Consider the following 20,966-nt stretch of genomic DNA (forward strand, 5'->3'; position numbering starts at 1 on the left):
CCTCATACTCAGCAGAAAGAAAAAAAACCCCACACTTTCAGATGCTTATCTCATTCTAAAGTAGATTTCTTTCTCCCTGTCAACTGCAGAAGTACCCCAGATAACTGAGAGGTCTGTGTGGTAAGTATTTACAGTCAGGGGAGATGACTACCACAACACTGCTCTTATGCACATGTTCTGTGTGAGATGCTCTAGGGCCTTAACTTTACTTGGCATCTGCAGGCATTACGGTAACCTAGATACTAGCCTCCAAAAAACTTCTATGTATTCCTACAAAAATTCAATTACTTCTGAACTTGCAATGAGAGTATAACCACAAATAATAGTTGTCCAAGAAAAAGGAGGAGGAAACAACAGCTCCTCTATTTGAGAGAAATTAATTCTCCAAAACCATACTAATTTGATGAGAATTAATTATATGATTCAAATATAGCAGCGACTCAGAGAATGAACAAGGGCTGCCAGTCAGGGCACAGAGATGAGACAAAAAGCACAAAAAGGTCCTTGCTTTTCCTCCTATAGTTGAGATGACCTCCGTAGCCACCAAGAGATACCTATTTTGGTATGCGTATGCATGGCTGCTCTCTCTCTTTCACATTTGGGAGCTTGCACTTCTTCCCAAAAGTCATGACTGTGTAAACTTTCAGAGACCAAGATTTCTATTTCTACTAGCTCTGGTAGCATTCTGTCATAAGCAGTCTTTCAAACATCAGTTCCATTTGTTCTTTTACCTGGACAGAGCCCTCCAATGGGAGTATGATCAGTCAACACAGTGATTTCTTTTAGATTTTCTTTCAAAAGATTCAGATTTAACGACATTCTGAATAGCTACCAGACACATGAAGGGCAAACAGATCCTTCACTGCACTGACCTTAGAATTCATTTCCAGTACGTACTAGGAAATTTAATAAGCTTCAGGCTCCTCAACTGCTGACCTAGCCTTCAGGAAGGTTCAGCAGTCTCCTGGGTTTTGTAATTGTAAAATATAATTAAGACATGCAAAATTTGGGGTCAAACAATGGATGAGAAATCATGAAAGAAAATGCATATATATATGCACACTATTTGGGGAAAAAAAAAAAAAAGGCTGCCTTAGGAATACATAGCAATTTGGGACAAATTTTTCAGGTAAGCTAGACAGTGGTCTTACATGGCAAACCTTCCCAATTTTTTCTTTATGAAGCTAATTCCAAACAGGCAAATAAATCATGTTGCCACTAAAGATTTATTCTGAAAACCACAACCCACCCTGACTATTATCGTTCCAAATATGAACTGCACTCACAAACTGCATTAGAGCACATCTTTAGTTCTCATAAAGTCTGAACTGGGTGAGCAATTGCCACCCCATCCTCAGAGCAAAGCCTCCCCCCATGTTGCCAATGATATATTCAGCTACCTGTGGTAAGCAACTTTGTGTCACACAAAGCAAATACTCTGTCACATCTTTGTGACAAAGGAAACTGCAGAATTAGTAGTTATGTATCTTCACATTACAATGACAATTAATAATGCATCACTTAAAGTCCTGCAACCTGTCACTATGCCAATATCCTTGCATAGTATTTCCATTTCACTCACTGATGGTCTTCAGTATTCATCAGCAAGGTACCCAAGGCATTTAAAAACAGTACCAGTGAAAAAGCTATACAATTTAAAGGGAATGTTCATGAATGGAGACAGGGCAAATGTGATTAATCAAGTAGCAGTGGAATGGCGTGGGGGAAAGGGGAGAGAGTTAATATAGGGTTGAATTTGCAGAGCCTTTGCTTTCGCTGCCCTGCTTAGTTTATCACCCACTCTTTCAAGAAGGAAAACCTGCTTAACAGATTTCCTTGGGTTACTATGTGTGTCGAGGCTGAGGAAACATTCACTTCTCCATCTCCTCACCTCCTCCTTCCCACCCTTGAAAGCTCTCCAGAGTCCACCCGCAGAGGCAAAGCGATGACAACAGCACCCAACCCAATCCACACAGACAACCTGTGGATCTCCCATTCCCTTATGCTGCCTTGCCAAAGCGTGGGGCTGCATCGGTGCGGTCAGCATTAAACAACAGTAATCACACAACCTCAGATGAATCTGCCATTTAAGTTCTGCAAACTTCCCAGAAAGGAGGGTAAAACAAAGCTGGCATGTGGCCTTCTCAAAGAGTCTGTGGAAAACAGAAAAATCTGAGGACGATGAAATGGACTCTGTTAAAAGAGACACTCTAAGTTCCAGCTCCTATTTCTCTTGTGTTCCACAGTTTAAAAACCTAAACAAGAAGAAATCTGTATTTTCATCAGACAAACACCCAATAAACTTTCCCTCATCTCTTATTCCTTCAAGATTTCTACAAGGTACTTCAGCACTCAGAAATTATTTCAGACTGTATGTTATGGTAGGATTTTCCTAGGAGGCATTTACAGAATTCAGACTCTGGTTTTCTAGCTAAATCCTTTCCAGGATGATATTACACCATTCACTGGAGTGTCTCAAGTCTGTATTGTACATCCTATTGATCTAGAGTAAGCTGTACCCTTATCACATTTAATACCAACTCATACAGTACTCCTAACAATACTGTGTGAAGGCAAAACACAATATTATACTTTACAGTATAAAATGAAAATGTTAAAGTGTGATACATTAGAGAAATACGTACTTTTTTTTTTCCTTTTAAAATATATTCAACCAGAAAAAAAAAATAGTACCAAGGAAAAAAATTCTACTAATTACTAGTGTAAGACTGCCCTCTAGTAGAAAACTTTCTTCAGAAATACACTGCCTGTTTGGGGAAAATATATTACAAATTTAAACTCACAAGACGTGGTCTAATAAAATGGTAGAATAGATTTTACATAGCTAAATAATGAGTGCTCTAGCACTCATTTAAGTCTCATGTAGAAAACGGAATTAAATCTGTAGATAAGAAGATAATATATAAAGAACATGATAACAAGTACCATGAAAACAGTATGCTATATTATACGGATCAGCTGGCTCATTTCTGGCCAAAATGTGTCAGAAATAGAAAAAAGAACAGAAAATTTGAAATAAAAATGTTTCTCTCAAGAAGCTTGAAAGGAAGTGGCTGTTTACTCCAAAATCAACATACAAGATAGAGAGTCAAAGTACAAAATACAGTAATGAAAAGAGGAAGAGAAATCAGAAATTCTAGGAGATACTTTTTCTAGCACAGGGCAATTGGATATTTAACAAGGTTGACAAACATTAAACTCAAAAAGGATAAAAAAACACAGCATTCAAAAATACGCGGTCAGTTTACAGACCCTACCATTATGTTATCATAACAATATATTAATAATGATGATGGATAGCGTTAAGGCTAGTGAAGACACATTTCCAAAACTGAAATAGTTTTATATCCTGGTATTTTTAATGCAATCTAAACATATTAGCTATGTAATATTTGGAAAAAATGTTCCTTCTGAGGAAGATGATTAACCATGCAGTATATACAAACATAGTGTGCGTTTTGCTCTCAAGAAACATCTGATACTACTCAAAGCTGGAAGTTAACTGGACTTTGTGAAACATTGCTACAAAGCTATGTCCTATGCATGCCCCCAAAATATGAAAACACAGGCAAATTCAGTACAGTGACATCCTCCCACACTCCAGATGCAAAGGCCCCTGACCAGGTTTCTCACACGGTAGGCCTGGAAATTAAACGTGGTGCTAAATCAAAGCTAGTATCTCTACACAGCACCAAGATGAGTTTACCTAGGTTGGTGTCGCAGAGGGATCTTTGCAGTGTGCTGTGCGGATGACACCGTGATGCTCTTTGTGTCAAACCAATCCATCACCTGAACAAAGCACATTGTTGCTTATCTTGATGTGGTTTATATACACAAACAACTACTGTGCCCAAATGCTTGCTTCATTAAACATAATTAATGCATACAAAAAATAAATACCCTCATGGAACCAAGCATCTGCATGAGTCAATAGCAGACAGTTGCATGGACTTTCTAGGAAAGACTTCTTAAAACACAGACTACTAAAACATATTCTGTTTTGCCTTGCAGGAGTGTATGCAGAAGTCATTAGTTCCAGCAAGTACAGGGCACAATTCTTTACCCAGGAGTGTTCAAATATGTACTTGAAAAAAACCTCACGACTGTCTGAATACAACGAGGAATATCAGCACACAGGAACTGGGACAAGTGATTTAAGGAAAGATTTGAAAGAGGAAAGAACAAGGCTATTTGCAAACCTGGAAGATCTGTCAAGAGACTGAAAATGTTGCAACATTAATGAAAAGTGAAAGAGAACAGGAGGAGCAAGACGTAGTGAGGGACACAATGCAAGAGGAATGCTTGTTGCTCAGGTCTCCAATGACCAACCCCTGCAGCCACCAGGTGTACCAAGCCATGGGGTTTTGGGAGAGAGACTGAAGCAGACCTCATTTAAAACAAAAAGCCAAAAATAACCCAAAAAAGGTACTTATAGTCCATTGAAAGACTGATTATCACTTAGGGAAAATTTGTATTCTCCCAGCAGCAGAAAGGCTGCATATAGAATCAGAATAGTTTGGGTTGGAAGGGCCCTTCAAAGGTCATCTTGTCCAACCCCCTGCAATGAGCAGGGACATCTTCAACTAGATCAGGTTGCTCAGAGCCCTGTCCAGCCTGGCCTGGAATGTTTCCAGGGATGGGGCATCTACCACCTCTCTGGGCAACCTGGGCCAGTGTTTCACCACTCCCATTGAAAAAAATGTCTTCCTCATGTCTAGCCTGAATCTCCCCTCTTTCAGTTTAAAACCATTACCCCTTGTCCTACCACAACAGGCCCTGCTAAAAAGTCTGTCTTTCTTACAGGCTCCTTTTAAGTACCAAAAGGCTGCAATAAGGTCTCCCCACCTTGTCCAACTCCAACATTCAGGTAGGGCATTTAGTGTTACATGGCTAAATGTCTGAATCAAGCACACACTATCAGTCATTGCCGGTGCCTGAGCTCATGCTTAAAGAGCAGACGAAGTAATTAGCCAGTCAGGAAACAAGACAGATGAAGAATAGCAGATGATTGCCAGTAGAAAAGCACATGATGTATATGACTCCATATAAAGAGAGGAGCCACAGTTTGCAAAAATAACTGAATTCAGTGTGCTGGATGATCTTACCCAACCTGCATAAACCAACCTTGCTACACACAATACTGCTGCAGTGAAAAGAACCCAAGTTACTCTCTAATCCTTGATAAAAGTGTATAACTGTATAAACAGTGACAATGCAGTACTTGCAGTGGCCATCACTGGACATGTCAACCAGAGACATTAAACTCACAGTATTCTGCAGCAGTACGTTTATCAGGATAATATTTTCAGAAATGAAACAAAAAAGGAAAATCCAAATAGTATTCCTCTCCCCATCTTTAAACTAAAATGCTTTAGATACAAGAAGCATTTCTCAATTCAAGAAATCAAAAATCAAGTAGTAGAGCTAAGAAAAATATAGTGTGCTGGATTTAAGCAGAGATATTTAATAAATAACTGGAAATACGTGAAACATTCAGTAAAAATCTGGAGTAGCTCTTTTAGTGTCATATTGCCACAGTCTTTTATACTTATTGTGTAGTGCACAACTGACAAGACACGGAAGATCGCCTACCGAATTGTCTTTCAGCTGGAGACCTTCTCCATTGGGAAGCGATGACCTCCGTTTTGTTGAGTTCTTGTTTGGCGTAGAATTAGCAGCTCCAGTTTTCTTCTTGACAAAGAGGACTTCACAGCTGGCTTGATCTTCATTGTGCGTGCTCTTCCCTGCATTTATTACCCTAAGAAAAAAAAAGGAAATTAAAAAAAGAAAATAAAGGACATGTCCAAGTTAGCAAAGCACAGAAGCCTCCACCTGTATCTCATATGTGACTCACAATGTGTACAGAACCATAGCCCAGAAGCCTTACAAATACCAACTGAATTAAAATATCTTTCTCATACACATACATACAGACATGTACACTGTTTGTTTCCATACACCTATGTAGGGCCTAACAAGCATTTTTCACAGAACTATGTGAATAAGAAACAATAGTATCATAAGCATATTTTACCCTTAGGCATACCATGCTTTTCTTCAAAGGGAGTACATGATGGTCAAGTCTGATAACACTTATGCCTCCTAGTTGAAACATGAGGTCTCCAGTTGCTTTTGTACCTGCCAGCCTCTGTGCTATGGTGAATAACTAATCTGTTGGCTGAGAGTGTGGATTCTGTCAAGTTCCAAGTCTTGGACAAACAAAATACCTGCTATAAATCTAAAAAGCTGTTACTGCTAAAGGCGCAGAAAAATGTGCAACTGCTTTTAGTCTGTTTAAAGGGCACATATTAGAAACACTGTAGCAAAAATACAAAGGAAAGTTTTTGCCTTATATTCCAACATGCAAGTTGAGCTTGCTTGTACCATAGCAACACAGCAAGATGCATACTAAATACACCCCTCTGGCACTGGAGAACAAGATACACCCTCCCCCCTACCCCAAAATGAAACCACAAACCCTCACACCTGTATCCCACCTGAAGTGTAGAGAGCAGAAGACTGGCATCAAGAAGCTGCAGGCATGCAGAAACCAGCACTGAGAGCTCAGTACAAGCTTTGGACAACCAAGGATATCCCAAGACTTGCACCACAACTGCTCATCTTCCTTCCATCGGTGATGAAGCTGAAATAACTGCTGTTCCACTTTTAAACACCCTCATCAGAAGTCTGCATTATCCAAGATACTGTGGTTACTGTCATCCACCTCAGGAAGCCAAGTTGAAACAGATTTTCCGCTCTCTATACAAGAACCTAATCACAAACTGACTCATTTTGCATCATTTGACACTGCGTTCAGTAGGACACGTGCTTTGACAGTCCTGGGCTCACACAGGGAAAAAGCTGTGCAAGCTGGGACCATGTCTTGTTCCAACCAAGCAAAGACATCATCCACAAACACCGTCTAATCACTTCTCTTTATCAGCAGGTGAGAGTCACCTAACAAGTTGACTGCTCATCAGAGACAGCATTTCTACTACTGCAAACACACCAAGTTTCACATCAGGCACACAATGTCTTCCCAGAAAGTAAAACAGCTTGAAGACACGTTGTAAACCTGATGGCAAGTTCAAGACACACCTGACTTCTTGATCTCTTAATGTTTTCACTACAGTATAATTTTACATAACAGGAAAGTACTTGCTAAAGGTTGTTGAAATGAAAACAAAAACCAAAGGAAGGCCTGCAGGGCACTCTGCGCCAGCCTGCCTGCTCTTGCCGAAATGTCAATTCAGTGTCAGCCTTGCTTAAAGGTAAAATATTCTTTTGATTTTCTAAGAGCAACATGATACTGTGACATGCAAATGGGTATTCCTGCCTGTGATTAGACAAAAAGACAGCCTTACTCTAAGAAAAGGTGCATCCACTACAATTAACTGCTTCCAGAAACTAAAAGTTTCCCTACACTTCCAAATGTCACACACAGCAGTCTGACATCTGTATGCACAATATCACCGGTTGTTTACAAGCATTTCTTGTAAATAAACACCAACTGTGGATAAAATTATTTTGTGAAACACACAGAGAGCAGAGATGAAGCAGCATCTCATTGCAAGGCACCTGTGAGCAGTTGAACCACTCACCTCCTGCGGTGCCTGACCTTTGAGCAACTGGAGATCAAACACTGAGATGCAATAAGCTTCCAGTCTGAAAACTTGACATTTTCTTGACATATTAGGAAAAACTGAAGCACATATTCAGAAACGGGGTGGGGGTTGAGAAAGCACAAATACCAAAGAATTTAAAGCAGCTGACCAATGCCCCTTTAGTTTGAAATGCTGCAGCAATGATTAAAATATTGCAGGAGCACAGAATGTGTAGTTTCATCATATGGAGAGCTAATTAGTATTCGGTTTAGCTGATCAGTCTCCTCATTAATGCTGCTAGTTGTTTGCAACCCCATTTTTTTTAAAAAAAGCAGAAGATATATAGAGAAAAGCAACTCCTTACAAAAATCACTACCTTCCTTATAACTTATCATTCCTTACAAAAATCACTCCAGTATTGGAGCTGCTCTGGATTCTAAACTTTGTGACGGACTTCAGGACTTGTGTGGTAGGAGATGTTCTGATGTTTAACGGCATGTTAAGTTATGCACAATACGGTACCATTTTACAAAGCTCTTGCCAAGAAAAGTTGACAAGGCATTGAATACATTAGAAAGGCTACAAGAACAAAGTGACCTAACAGAGTAGCTTGGCAGTCAGCTACTGTGAAACGTCTGGAAGTTGAACCTGCGTACCAAACACCTTGCTAGAAGAGAATATGGCCAAAAGGAACGCGGTAGGACAGAATACTGAGAAGATGTGGGGGTTGGGATGTCAGTATATGTTCCCTCACAGAATTTTACTGACTCTCCCCAAATTCCAGTTCTTCTCTTTCCAGCAGATGATTAAGTTTATTTTGGAAATCCTTCCTAAGACTTGAACTAATCATAATGTCAAAACAGTGCCTATGTGTGCTACCAGGCAACACAGGGTCTAGGTGCCAAAAACTGCCCCTCTCCTGACATGAGACCTCTTCTACCCTCACATCCCATCAGTGAACTTCGGAAGAGGGCTGCAGTGAAGCCTTGTGTGATTTTTTAATCCCAAAGCCTGAGCTACGTGTTGGTGCCTGATGCCCAGCACAGTAGCTGGTAACACCACCTCCTTAGCTTGGGGCAGCACTTTCCACTGGAAGCGCAGGTTAGGGCGCTGGCTGTTTGGAAACACGATAGAGAAAGCAAACCGCTCCTTGTCTTCTTCATGTAAAGGTATTGAGAAAAAACAGTCTTTGATATCTAGGACGGCACAAGGTTGCCCCTCTGGTATCACAGAGTTCATGGGCAACATTGTTTGAACAGGACCCATTGGCTAATTGTCTTGTTTACTTCACGTAGATCATGGAGGGGACGAAACCCTTCGCCGGTACGCTTGGGTATTACAAAAACAGGAGTGTTCCAAGGGCTGGTAGAAGGCTCTATGTGACCCCGCTGCAGTTCACGGTCGACTAATTCGAGAAGAGCATCCATTCGAGGCTTTGACAGGGGCCACTGCTCGACCCACACTGGGTTGGACAGGAGCCTGCTAGTTTGTGTGGCTCACAAATCGCATTCTACTGGTATCTCACAAGACCCCAAATACCATCCAACTGAATAGAAATGTAGGTCACACTGTGCTTCTATTCATCATTCAACAAGCAGAGCTCTGAACCTCTGGTGCCAAGGTCACTGACTACAAAATCCTAAGTTTATCTTACAAGAACCAAAACAGATCAGTTAACAAATCCAAAACAGGTTTTGGTAAAACTTTCCTAACCAAAGAAAAAACAGCAACCCAAAAAACAGATCAAGTCTTTTGAAGCATTCAGTCCTCTATTTTTCACACCTTTATTATTACATATACTCTTTAATTGTTTTACTCCTCCCTATATTGTGCTCATTGAGATTACATTAAGTTGCATTTGCTTCAGCAAAAGTTCCAAGCTGTGCTGTAGGAGTAGAGTTTTACTCAGGTTTAGATCTCAAATTCTGAAAAAAATTAAAGTAGTTGCCCAAGTACTTTTATTTTTTAAACTTGCAAGTCCAGCAAAATTTCATATGTAACATAACTAGATAAACATAACAGGTAAAGGCAAAGAGCTCAGCAGAAATTCTGAATGATGCATGACAATAGCAGTGTGCACAAAAAAATGCTTTCTGAAATGTAAGGACTAGGAGAGCTACAAGAGCTTGGGGAGCTACGTTGCAGCAGGAGAAGCATGGGACCTGGACACACACACACACCAGACCTGTCCTAGCTAAGAAATAAAACCTGTAAGCAGCAAGCCTGACCTACCCCCTCAGTTTAGTTGAGCTGTGGGTAACTGACACCACCTGTGACCATGGGAGGCCATTCCAAAACCAATCTGCTTCTCCTCCACCAAGGCAAATTTCTTCTCCACAGTAGTGCAGACAATTCCCAGTTCCACCTCCTCTGCAAGACCTATTGCGAGGGTCAAGACATCCTACGCAAGCACTTCCAGAGCAAATGTCTGAGCAGCGTGTGCTTGTACCAGACAGTTTGAGGCTGAGGCTGTCTTTATTATCTACATAGTCCACAGGGTCTGACACTGGAAGACCAAAATACCTACAAATGTTTCAAAAAAGAAAGTGCTGCAGAGAAAGGGGGAGATGCATCAACTTTCACTTGTCAGCAAGGAAGTGGCCGCGCCAGGCTGGAAGGCATCTTGACAGGAAAGGTCAGCTGAAAGCAGAAGATCTCAATTCTGCTCAAACAAAAGCTGAAAGTCCCAGAAGATATTAAAAATATAAATTAAAAACAAGTTATCTGCTTCAAACTTTCAATCACCAAACCGAAACTTTTCTCAACTGTGTCTTTATCTTTCTTCCCCAAGGAAATTTTTAACTCAGTAGGCATATAGTCTTAAACATTTTTTAAGCTATGCAACTTGGCATGCTCCTTGTTTCTCCATTATCAGTTTTCAGGTTACTAACAATACCAAAGAGTAATATGTCTTATTGGGGAATTAAGCGATACTTTTTCTAGGAAATACTGGTTGTATTCAATCATCACAAGAATTAAACAATGAAAACCAAGGGCTTTTGTTGAGGTTCGTGATTTATTTGCTGTGGATAAAAGTGACTTTCTGCATTTCTGGCTTATACAAGCTTCTGAAATAGATACCTTAACAACCTTCCTGCTGTACACAAGGTAAAAAAAGAATAATGGCAATAGACGGCAAAAGAATAATGTCAAGAAAATGGCACCCTACCCATGCAACAAACAAAAGTCCAAAGAAGTCACCCCAACACACTTGCCTTGAAGGAAAATTCAGGCCACAACAGAAGCTTAAACCACTCTCCATTAGCTGAGCTGATGGAAAGTTGCCTGCAAGATGTCTTTACTTGAGGAACCTGCTCTCATTTGATCCACAAAAACTTAAATTTGTTAAACCCTGGCAAACGCAAAAGCTCTTCATTACTACTTCAGGCTTAGGAAAAAGGAGGTACAAGAAAGGTGACATATCATGGTCAGTTTGTTGTTTATTGCGTTTTTCAATTTAAGGCAGGGGGTTCAGAGTAGCAGCGGGCACCTGTAGTTGTTTTGCCACTGAATAAACAAATCAGTTCATCAGGCAGCGCAGAGCCCATCTCCGTCCCCTCCAGCCTGCCGGGCTCCAGCTGCTCGCGAGAGCCACACCAGCCTCTCTCCTCCTTCCAGCTGGAGATACATGCTACCCTGCAACCCCAGTATAGCGCCCGCTTGCATTCAATGCAACTGATAACAAAGTAACCCTGATGAACAAACAACATACCTATAAACAATGGACAATACGATCCTACAGTTTTGTGTTATGACTTCAACAGTCTTAGAATGATGATTGCGATACCATAAAAAAAAAAAAAAGGTGTTTCATACAAGTATTCCTGGCTTTTCTTGCCCCATCCCTTCTTTCTTTTTTTTTTCCTCCCCTAATGGATTAGCATGTGAGTGGATGCCACTGCCTTCTTCTGTGACATCTCATTTATAGTCTTAGCTTTCCAGGTAGGTGGCTGTTTCCTTCCCTTCACCCACACAAGATTTATTTCTGCACTGGGAATCGACTCGAAAGAGATTTCCTCCTGGCTGTTCACCTCCTCCCGCAGATGAAAGGCAGCTTGTCAAGCAGCCTAAACACTCTCATTCATTCGTTGCTGTTACTGTCTCATGCTCACATCAAAACCAAGACACCCACTAGAACTGTCCACTGTGAGCAGAAACTGAAGCCATCCTTGAATCGGTTCTCTAAATCTATGGGTTTGAATAAAACCTTTATTTTATTAACAAAGGAGAAAGTGAATGTTTAGCCAGTGTGAAAATATGGGTTCTTGTATCAGTAATCACACTAGTATACTGGGCCAAGCTCACTTTAAGACTCACTTACCAAGCTGATAAGGACTAAATATGAAATTAAAATAGGCAAGGCCCAAAAGTAGAACACAAGTTCAGTGTAAATGAACATAAACTGGTAGCACAGCTGCTCTTTTGACTGAAGTTGATGTTGTCTTGGAAGAGAAGTCCCCGCCGACACTATGTGTATGCACTTCCCAAAATGCTGTTGCGGGGCATACCATCCAGCTACGCTTGCCAAAAAAGGTGAAATACCAAGCAATTACAAGGAACAAGACACCTATAGGTCACAGTAATGGAGTAAGCTCTGTGATCACTACACCGGGATGAACAGCTCTTCTTGATAATTAGCACACAGGTATTACATGAAAAAAATCAATGGACAGTGAGCCCAGAGCAGATGCTGAGCCAGACCAGTGGGACACAAATGTGGTTATGCATGATCTCACTTCAGGGCTGAGCAATCTCAGCCACAGCTGGCAAAACTAATTACAAAGTTCTCCTTCCTCACTCCTTCTGTACTGGCTATCAGTATGGGATGAGAAGAGTTCACAAAAGCAAAGATGAACTTGACGCTGTAAGAGAACTACCAGTTCTTTCCCACATAGCACAGTGAAATTGTAAAGAGATATGTCAGACTACTCATTGTCCTACCCAAAGCAACTTTGTGTGGCTATCTGTTCAAAGCTTGCTGAAAAAATTTAAGCAAGAGAATTGGAAGGAAATAAGAACAACATCACGTTGACCAGTGTCCTTCTAGTCCAATTTCCAGTAACGTATTTTCTTACACTTTTTTCTTCTCCTCCTTCATAGGTAAATTTTCAAGTAAGTTATCTCCTGCTGATCTGGGAATAAATGGGTCTGAATTTCTTTCCATGGTATACAGGAAGAAGTTGGCTTGAAAGTTCTTCAAGTGATGCTTCTTATATGAATAGGGCATAGTTAGTCTGGTGAAGGTGACCTTCAGGGTATATTTCCACAAAAACATTAAGATTTTTATGCATCATGAGACTTTTCTAGACTATTGTTGCTAAGGCAAAGAATGATTCTCACCTTTGGCTGGTATGCCAAGTCTAGAGAGCGTCAAATTGAAGCAGAAAGCATTAAACAAGAGCAAAAGACTGCAAATAGAAAAGGAGCATTTCTACACTAATATACTTTATCCTGGTTCATTAGCCTGTGAACAGCCCTTTGACTTCATATTACACATTCGGACTGACAACTTTTGAAACTGATGCACTTGACTCAATCTTAAGAAAACATATTATGCACATGATGATAGTGATTTTCCTTCATTTTGTTCCCAACCATTTTATCATATGTGTGATTTTGCTGCCTTGACCTTCAAGCGCAACACTGAAAGTTCATTGATGAGCAATACTTGGCTTTGTGCCGCATAGCAAGAAACACATCTATGGAGAGTGGTTTTGAGTTGGTTTTGGATGAGAAACATCTTTGGATCTATCCTTGAGCTCACATTCAAAACAAGAACCCAAGTTCTTCTATTCCCTTCCCTTCCCTCTAATGAAGGGAAGTGGTGGAGTCCCCATCCCTGGAGGTGTTTAAAAGACATATAAATGAGGCTCTTAGCAAATGGTTTAGTGTAGATTTAGGTTAAGGTTGGACTCTATGATCTTAAGGGTCTCTTCCAACCTAAATGATTCTATGATTCTATTCTATGATTCTAGCCACTTCCACGCCTGTTCCCATGAAGTGTACAACTCGTGTGCACATGAGGCTGAGGACAGTCCTGACCATGAGCATCCCTCATAAAGAGGACACAGTAGAGACACAAGTTTGATGGAAGAAAGAATGGTTGCATATGAGGTCCAGTTCTCCCCCCACAGTTACATGACAGAAATAAACAAATCACACTAGTGAAAATGATGAAGGGGCATGGATAGCCTGCCCTTAACCTCTACAGCAAGGGGCATCCAGGCCTCAGAAATATTTACTTAGTCTACAGGCTCAACACTACTATTACTACTACACCGACTACTACTACAACTACACACACAAAAAACCCAGCCAAATGTTCCATTTGAATTAAAAATATTTTAGTTTTATTGTAGACTCATTTATGGGTGTCTGAACATGGCAAGGATGCGTGAAGGAAAAATACCAATTTTTTTTCCACGCTGATTTCCTTCTCAAAGTTCTACTTCTGAAAGCACATCCAAAACAAACTCTTTCTTCCCTAGAACAATGCCAATTACATGCAAATAAAAGCTTTCCTTATACTTACAATGAAGCAAGTTATGTGTTTAAAGTACTTCAGTAAATCCCACACCAATAGGCTGTGATGCTGCAGGCTGCAGTCTCAGCTCTCTCAGGGTTAAGAGAAATCAAGATAAAGGGCTTATGCAAAACTAGTCCAAGCTTTAAAAAAATTATCTCTCATATTTAGCATGTGTGAAAGTTAACAGCAAGAGTTCAGCAGTGACAGTACTAATCCCTTTTATACAGCTGTCAACTTAAATTAGCCCCAAACTAATCTTTCCAAGTGTGACAGAGAGTGTACACAGTTCCACAGATAAGCACTAATGCCTTATTCACAATATCCCTCTACTGCAGCAGGTATTGTGAAGCCCCTATAACCTGAAAGAAGTCAATCTGCTAATTTATTCTTAAAAAGCCATCATAGCAAACTGTGTATGTATGAAAGCACACATACCCAAGGGAAAAAAAAAAAGTAAAATAAAACATTACATACAGTTTTATTACTAAGAATCCACAAGTAAAAAAACTATTCCAAAGCCATTCATTTTAAAGAATAGCTTAAAGAAAAACTACACCCTGCTGCTGGAGTTTTACATCCATCATTTTTTCCTCTCAGAGAACATTAAATGGCAGATTCTCAGGAAGGTGCCATGTGCAAAAAACACTATAATGTTTCTTTTAAACAGAAACGTGCCTCAGAACGCAATCTTCTACTTCTATTATTAAAATTACTTTCCTAGACCTCATCTTTGAAGCTGTTAAAACATAAGCTAAATGTAAGCAAATAAAAAATCAGAAATTCCAAGCCTGAAAGAAAGGTTGTAGAAAAATAGCAGCTACCTTAATCTTGACAGATCTTGAGGATCCAACAAAACATTTGTATAGTGTTCATTCATTCTGCTTGGGAGTTACAGCAAACTCCAAAATTAGCTTTCCCAAATTTCAGGTTAAAAAAACCACAACAACAACAAAAAAACCCCAACCAAACAAAATCAACACAACACCACCCCACACCAAAACCAAACACAACAACAAACCAACCACCCACCCACCCACAGTATTTAATGCTAAACAAGATTAAGAAAATACTGCAGTACCTGATATATATTTTATATAGCCATACATGCACACCCCTGAACAAAATACTAGGTATTTCTGGGGCAAGCTATTCAAAGTTCAATTAAATGTTATGTCACTGAAAACACTTGGTTTTCATGCAATATATGTCAAAGTGCTTAATATCTTTGCTCATTGTTTGGGCATCACACATGCAAAATGTCAAGTGTAGTGGTGATTTGGAGACAAAGTCAACATAGGGATCCTGGTAAAAATCAATAAAAAGAAGAATCCCAGCCAAATGCAGAATTTCTGAGAGCAGGCATATAGCAGTAAGCAAATGTTTGTCTGTCCATGCATCTGTGTAGGGCTTGGAGGGCTTGGACACAAGGATGTCCATTTCTACCTTTATGCAGGGGGAAGGCACTCAGGCTCTGGGGTCTGCACACCACCTACTACCACAGTGGGCTACAACGTCACTTAGGGGTGTGCTACAACCAGTCCCGCTGTGCCCCAGACGGCATGGACATGAGCACTGGTGCAGCACTGGGGCTGAACCTCAGGGCAAATTGTCCCCACAGGTACCTGCTGCCCTTGCAGGGGGCGTGGGATGAACAGAGGTGCCCCCAACAAAGAGTGGAGGAGGTGCAGCAAGGTTAAGGAGCAGTTTTAGAAGGTGCAATACCAGGGAATCACAGAATAGTGGAGGCTGGAGGGACCTCTGGAGGTCATCTGGTCCAATGCTCCTGCTCAAGCAGGGTCACCAGGAGGAGGTTGTCCAGGACCACGTCCATATGGGAACACAGGGGGAAAAAAGCACAAAGCCACCCAGTGTGTGCACAGGATCTGGCACAGAGCAGGACGTGCTCATTGCCACCTTGTGAAGCCTGAGACAGCGAACAACCCTGAGCTGGGAGCCAGCTCTGGTCTGAATGGGAGAAGGAGCACCTGCACAGCTATTACCAGGTCATGGTTCTCCAGCACTACTGTTTCTTCTCCTTGGTGGTGCACATCTGCCTCCATTATGAATCTTACCCCTTCCCAAGTCAATAGGCAAAAGCACAACTGGCTCCTATGAAACCTCAGTCTAAGTCTTCACTTGCAAACACATTCAGGCACACCAGAAAACCTACGGACCAGCAAATACTTAGCACAAACATAGTAAGCAGGGCCAACATCAAATATTTTAAGAAGAGCTATAACTAAGGAGAGTCAGTTGTGTCTGAAGAGGCCCACAGGAGATGGGGAAGCCCAGCACAAACAGACCTAAGCAGCACTGATGGGATGAATCCTGCACGGACTGATCGTAGTCCCAGAGAGGTCTCAACGAGAACATAGTCAACACCAGAACCAAATGACTACTGTAACTTGAACATAATCCTCCCCATTCCTCTCACACCACTGGGAAATTAAAATAGTGTCGAGATCTGCAAAAATATGTATCAGGAAATAATAAAGTATTAGTGTGTCCCTGCATCCTGCTACACCGAGGAACAACTTGTCTTCAGAAATTATAATTACAGTCACACAAATGTGAAATATGCATTAAGGCAGTGACTGAAACCAGAAGTTTGAATTTATTAACCCCTTGGCAAGACTGTAAATAAACATTAAACAAAGTTGTATGCAGTCTGAAAAGAAAAGCCTGCAGAATTCAGCAGTTGAGCAATTCGGAAAATAGGGAAGAGAGACAACTTCTCAGGGAAAGGATGAAAGTTGAAAAAGTACCCCTTTCTCTTGGCTCTCCCAATATAAGCAGCCTCCACCTTCACATCCCAGTGTGCTGCCACACAGGGACACCTGTGCAGTTGCATTTTTTTTTTTTTTTAAACCCAAATCAACATACTCGCATCTGGAATATTGTGTCCAGTTCTGGGCCCCTCAGTTCAAGAAGGACAGGGAACTGCTGGAGAGAGGCCAGCGCAAGGCGACAAAGATGATTAAGGGAGTGGAGCATCTCCCTTATGAGGAAAGGCTGAGGGAGCTGGGGCTCTTTAGTTTGGAGGAGATTGAGGGGTGACCTTATTAATGTTTATAAATACATAAAGGATGAGTGTCATGAGGATGGAGCCAGGCTCTTCTCGGTGACAACCAATGATAAGACAAGGGGCAATGGGTACAAACTGGAACATAGGAGGTTCCATTTAAATTTGAGAAAAAACTTCTTTACAGTGTGGGTAACAGAACACTGGAACAGGCTGCCCAGGGGGGGTTGTGGAGTCTCCTTCTCTGGAGACATTCAAAACCCACCTGAACGCCTTCCTGTGTAGCCTCATCTCTGCTCCTGTGGGGGGACTGGACTAGATGATCTTTCGAGGTCCCTTCCAATCCCTGACATTCTGTGATTCTGTGATTACCATAGCAAGACTGAAGAGCCAATATGGAGGCAGAAATAGCAGGGCAGGGGGGAGATCCTGCTTAAACTAACATTTCTGAAAAGAAAGTAATGAAGTTGTGCCTTACAAGTCTAGGAAGCTAGTAACAAAGAGAGACAGCGCACGACAGTCTAGTGCTATGTAACTGCGACATCAAATACGGATCTGTCTCTTCCTTGGGAAAAATCCACTCAGATTCGCCTTCAGCTTCCAGAAGTCAAGTCCAGAGCACCTTCACAATGGCACATGCAGTGGCTCTGCACCAAGAAGCCAAGTGCTTTTAATCTTCTTAGGTGTCTACATGTGTCTTCAGTTCCCTACATGTGACTGCTGCTACAAGTATGGTCCCCAGAGGTGAGATCTAGTCAGACGTCTACAGTGCAGACAGCTAAGTCTGAGCTAATCACCCAGGCTTTATTTATAAGCAAAGAGAACATTTGGGGGCATGATTCATCTGACCTATTTTAGTTGCTTACATTAGGCTGAAATGTCTGTTCCTCTTTGTGGACAATAAAGCTGAGCCTACACACTTAGACAGCAGGTTGTCAGCCTGTGGTCAGATGACTCCCACGTTGTGTGCCTGAGCTTATGGGTTTGGAGAAAAAATTAAAAAAAAGAGGGAAAAAAACCCACACAACAAAAAAACCCAAACAAAACAACAACAACAACAAGTACCACACACACACACACACACCAAAAAAAACAAACCAACAAAAAAAAAACAAACCAAAAAACCAAAAACAACCAAACATACAGACACAAAAATCCCACCAACTTATCTTTCAATAGGTTTTCTTGCTATTTGAAACACATTTCCCTCAAAATCCAACTTTGGTATAGAAGTCCCTTGGTATGACTAATAATGCCACCCAGTGCAGAGAACCAGGGTTTAAAAGGAAATAGAAAAAAACAAAATTAAATGCAGCAAAAAATATTTTTAAAATAAAGGCCAAGGACAGATTACCAGGTGTCCGAAATTTGGCATTCTAGCTCCTGTTGTGACAAGTGAGTTTAGCATGGTGCAGCAATTTAAATGCATCTAAAACAGCTGGTGGGATTCTCAAACACAAAAGGAGATAATTGTCAACCTTATGCACAGCAATTAAATCTGTATAGGCTAAAATAGGATCTATTGTTCCCCTAAAATACTGGGACTGGAGCCAGAAGTAACTTCAGTGGAGCAGAAAGTGGGCAGTTTGGAAAGGGGCTGAAAACTGCAATTCTCTGGCATAACAGGGAAAAAAGCCAACCCACAACCAAAGAGTGAAGACAAATTCAGAGATTTTTTACAGAAAAATAATTTCTACTCCTCTGAAAGTATCAGGGAGACATTAGAAATCAGTATTGAAACAGATGTCAACGTAGACTTATCTCAGTGCGTACTCTGCACAAATGGAAGTGTATCCAGTACTTTCTTCTGCTGACTGAAAAGAAAAAAGCTAGAGATTATTATTGCTATATTTAGACATTTGCACACTATCCTGACATGTTCCTTTGGAGTCATCTGAGCACATGCTATTTAGCCAGGCACAAGAAAAATGGGATAACTGTTATTAAGAGGCCAACACTGCCACTAGAGAAACAATCATTAATCCTCTTTCAATTCAAAATGATCAACAAGTGGCAGCAAAGGATTTGCAAATCATTTGCCAAGGACAAAATACCTCCAGAGCAGCATCAAAAGACAGCTGTTGGACTGGGAAAAAGAGGTGGCGCCAGGGTCTTCAAAGCAGTGCACAGGCTTTGAATGTTCAACACATCCCAAGGAGACCAATGTTCATGCTAGCCAGGGTAGGGGCAGCAAAGGCAGCACATGAGAAACCTGTTTTGGAGAAGGCAAAAAAACCCCACAAACATCCCTCCAACCCACCTGAGAACGTGCCTCTCTCCTGACTGAAAAACCTGTGAAAGCCAGACCAGAGGTGGGACAGAATTTGGGGCTGTGACTAAAGTTTGCTGCTTGTTAAGACCACGTGCAGCTTCCATCCATGCCTTTACAGAAAGTATTTTAAAAGTTAAGTCTGGACTTGAAAGAATAAAAATCTGTTTAGGACTCTGACACAATCACCTGACAGAAGAAATGCAAACTTGCCCTAACTGTAGGTTAGAAGGTGTACCAAAGCTCCAGAGCTCTCCAACACTTACATCCATCCCTACAACCGGATCGTGCTGCAAAAGGCTCCAAGGGCAGCTTGTCAACATGTTTGGTCCTGTCTTCTGCCTCAGGGTTTTGCCCTCTACCTGTACCAGGTCCATCACTCAGACTTTTTGCTCGTTCACCCACCAGACAAACACCACCACCACCTCCCCAAATACAATTCATTTTTTGTCAGATCCATTTCCTGATGGTTTCACAAATTCAGTCAGCCCAGCAGAAGGCTGGAGGCCTCAAGCCCAGCGAAGGAGAAGCAGGAACGTCTGCCCCAGCCAGGCAGCAGCAAACTCTGCACCTGCACCTCCGTGCAAGCCTGCTCCTGGGTTACACCTGTACCGCTACATACAATTGGCCCTTCTCCAGCCCAGGGGACAATGGTCATGGGCTACTCTCTTCATCTTCTCCCAGAAGTGTCTGCATCCAACCTGTCCAGTGCTGTCCCTGCTGCTCCTGGGTAACATCTGGAAAAACACCAGATTGCACAGGCCACAGTCATGCTGGGGACATGCTGAGAAACAACATGCACAAACGCAGAACAAGCACTGAAGCCAACACTTGCTTCAGTAGTGTTTCCTGGTGCAGCCAATACAAGACTGGGAATGAAGGGCAGTTTATCCCAATCTGCAGACTTGGAAATTCCTACACATTCCTGTAAGGTCTCCAGTGCCAGACACTGTCAGATGGGATGTTCAACTACGCATTTCTAGTTGAGAAGTTCTCAGGAACCTCAGAGAAACCAAAATTAATTCATTTTTCCTACACACTTTATCTTGAAAGGAAGACTAAACATAAACACCACTCTTATTTCACTATATGATCCACCAGAAATATAATCTTGCAATAAAATATGAGTACAGATAGCTGCTGTTATGCACCACAAACACCGTAATTAAAAATCATTCATCTTCAAAAGATATTTCTCTAAAGCTTCAAACATATTGTATTATTCATTGAAAAGGCTTCTACTTAACTAGGAGAAAAAGAAAGTTAATCATTCTTCTGCAGCAAGAGTATTTAGTAATACAAAGACTGTTCTGGAGTGCAGAAAACCCCGTGGTGGTTTTTGAACTAGCTAAAGGGACTTGAGAAGGACAATGAATCGCCAAGTCCCAGCTCTGCTTGGAGACAACAGCACAACATCAGCAGCACGGCATCATGGTGATGGCAGAGGGAGAACAGTTTCTTTTCAAGCACCCCCCTTTTGGACTGTTGGCAGCAGGCCTTCTCCTGGCTGTGCGCAGCTCAGCA

The 20,966-nt window shown here is 41.4% G+C and overlaps 1 protein-coding gene across 1 annotated transcript in view; it reads right to left on the minus strand.

Moving 5' to 3' along the window:
• PPM1H (protein phosphatase, Mg2+/Mn2+ dependent 1H) overlaps nt 1-20,966 on the minus strand; it is a 137,650-nt gene that overhangs the window by 67,156 nt on the left and 49,528 nt on the right. The window contains exon 2 of the mRNA XM_082056104.1: nt 5,614-5,779. Coding sequence (XP_081912230.1) covers nt 5,614-5,779 — 166 coding nt within the window. The remainder of the gene's footprint in view (nt 1-5,613; nt 5,780-20,966) is intronic.

Source organism: Streptopelia decaocto, assembly GCF_964273445.1.
Source record: "Streptopelia decaocto genome assembly, chromosome: 1".
Classification (NCBI taxonomy): Eukaryota; Metazoa; Chordata; class Aves; order Columbiformes; family Columbidae; genus Streptopelia; species Streptopelia decaocto.